Below are 2583 nucleotides of genomic sequence, written 5' to 3' on the forward strand. Positions count from 1 at the left end.
CTCAGGAGTTGACGAGAAGATGTTTGAAAGGCTTGAATTTGTGTCACTGAGAACATTCCTTGAAGAAAGTGAAAACCTCTCTGCGCATAGCCAAGTGAACAACCCTGAGAAAAAATAATTCATTTTTTAATAACATAGGAGAAACCCAGGTTGAGCCATTGGGAGCACTGATGTCCTTGCAAAGGAGACCCACTTATGTCTGAGGGTCATTTGTCCTTTGAAGAAATTGTCTCACTGCTTACATTAGAGAACTGACAAGACTAGTTTTGTCCAGAGTATGGTGCCCAAATTTTGATTATCAAGTGTTTGTTAGTCCCAAGGGGGCAAATTCTCATGCTCCACTCACTTTTTTTTTAATTTTAGAATTTTATTTATTTTTTTATACAGCAGGTTCTTATTAGTCATCCATTTTATACACATCAGTGTATACATGTCAGTCCCAATCTCCCAATTCATCAGCCCCCCCACCCCCCGCCACCACTTTTCCCTCTCGGTGTCCATACGTTTGTTTTCTACACCTGTGTCTCTATTTCTGCCCTGCACACCAGTTCATCTGTACCATTTTTCTAGGTTCCACATATATGTGTTAATATACAATATTCATTTTTCTCTTTCTGACTTATTTCACTCTGTATGACAGTCTCTAGATCCATCCACGTCTCTACAAATGACCCAATTTCGTTCCTTTTTATGGCTGAGTAATATTCCACTGTATATACATACCACATCTTCTTTATCCATTTGTCTGTCGATGGGCATTTAGGTTGCTTCCATGGCCTGGCTATTGTAAATACTGCTACAATGAACATTGGGGTGCATGTGTCTTTTTTTTTTTTTAAATTGTAATTTTTTTTATTGGAAAACAAATATACAACTTGGAATGGATTTGAGGCAAATTGTGCCATAAGCAGATTTTCTTTAAGTGGCTAAAACAAAGTTTAAAAAGCAAGTAACAATAAAAGAAAATGTTTCTGGTACAGGACCAGCAGTACAAAAAAATAGTGTACGAGTACCTGGATAAAACACCCGTTTTGCAGTAGTGCAACTTTTAAGTACATATTGTTGACTGTCCATAGTCCACGCAGAGTTACAACTCCACACTTCAACAACAACATGCTGACAGTTCCTAAAGAAAACTACTTAAAAAAAAAAGGCATAACCCAGATGTTCCCTCATTTGACCAACTCCATCTAAGTTTAGATGTGCAGAAGGGCTTATTAGATATATCCAGAGTAAGCCACATGCAACATGTTACTTGATCAATTTTTCTAAAAGAAGGTTTCAGGACAATGACAGTAAGATAAGGGAAGAAAACATGGAGGAATGAAGTCCTAATTACTCTACATGCATATTTTTTTTGACAATAGGGGGAAACCTTTTACAGATAAGTTACAAACAAAGAAAAGGCAAATAAACAATTTTGTACAAGAAATTTAACACATTCTGTACAATGTCTTCACTTTGCTGTCATCATTTGTACAAACTCTTCATAGTTTACTTGACCAGCACCATCAATATCTGCTTCCCTGATCATTTCATCAACCTCTTCATCTGTTAACTTCTCTCCAAGGTTTGTCATCACATGGCGGAGCTCTGCTGCACTAATATAGCCATTACCATCCTTATCAAACACACGGAATGCTTCTCTAATTTCTTCTTCACTGTCTGTGTCTTTCATTTTTCTTGCCATCATTGTCAGAAATTCCGGGAAGTCAATTGTGCCGTTACCATCAGCATCCACCTCATTAATCATGTCCTGTAACTCTGCTTCTGTGGGATTCTGCCCAAGAGACCTCATTACAGTTCCCAACTCCTTTGTTGTTATAGTTCCATCACCATCCTTGTCAAAAAGTGAAAAAGCTTCTTTGAATTCTGCAATCTGCTCTTCAGTCAGCTGGTCAGCCATGCTGCAAGCGCTACCGGTCTCCGAGACTCGACTACACAACCACTCAGCTCGCTCGCTCCACTCGAACTGCATGTGTCTTTTTGAATGATGGTTTGCTCTGGGTATATGCCCAGTAGTGGTACTGCTGGGTCGTATGGTAGTTCCATTTTTAGTTTTTTAAGGAACCTCCATACTGTTCTCCGTAGTGGCTGTATCAATTCACATTCCCACCAACAGTGCAAGAGGGTTGCCTTTTCTCCACACCCTCTCCAGCATTTGTTGTTTGTAGATTTTCTGATGATGCCCATTCTCACTGGTTTGAGGTGATACCTCATTGGAGTTTTAATTTGCATTCTCTAATGATTAGTGATGTTGAGCACCCTTTAATGTGTTTGTTGTCAATTTGTATATCTTCTTTGGAGAAGTGTCTATTTAGTTCTTCTGCCCATTCTTGGATTGGGTTGTTTGTTTTTCTGCCCATGAGCTGCATGGGCTGCTTGTATATTTTGGAGATTAATCCTTTGGCAGTTGCTTCATTTGCAGATATTTTCTCCCATTCTGAGGGTTGTCTTCATCTTGTTCAGGGTTTCCTTTGCTGTGCAAAAGCTTTTAAGTTTCATTAGGTCCCAGTTTATTTTTGTTTTTATTTCCATTACTCTAGCAGGTGGATCAAAAAAGATCTTCCTGTGATTTATGTC

The 2583-nt window shown here is 38.8% G+C and overlaps 1 protein-coding gene across 1 annotated transcript; it reads right to left on the reverse strand.

The window, feature by feature from the left end:
• Positions 1-824: 824 nt before the first annotated feature.
• On the reverse strand, positions 825-1968 carry LOC309813882 (calmodulin-1-like). Its single transcript, XM_082639073.1, has one exon. It carries the CDS (start codon positions 1904-1906, stop codon positions 1457-1459), a length of 450 nt encoding a protein of 149 aa, XP_082495199.1. The 5' UTR covers positions 1907-1968; the 3' UTR covers positions 825-1456.
• Between the last annotated feature and the right edge of the window lie 615 nt (positions 1969-2583).

This window comes from Mesoplodon mirus (genome assembly GCF_964341445.2).
Source record: "Mesoplodon mirus genome assembly, chromosome: 12".
Lineage (NCBI taxonomy): Eukaryota > Metazoa > Chordata > Mammalia > Artiodactyla > Ziphiidae > Mesoplodon > Mesoplodon mirus.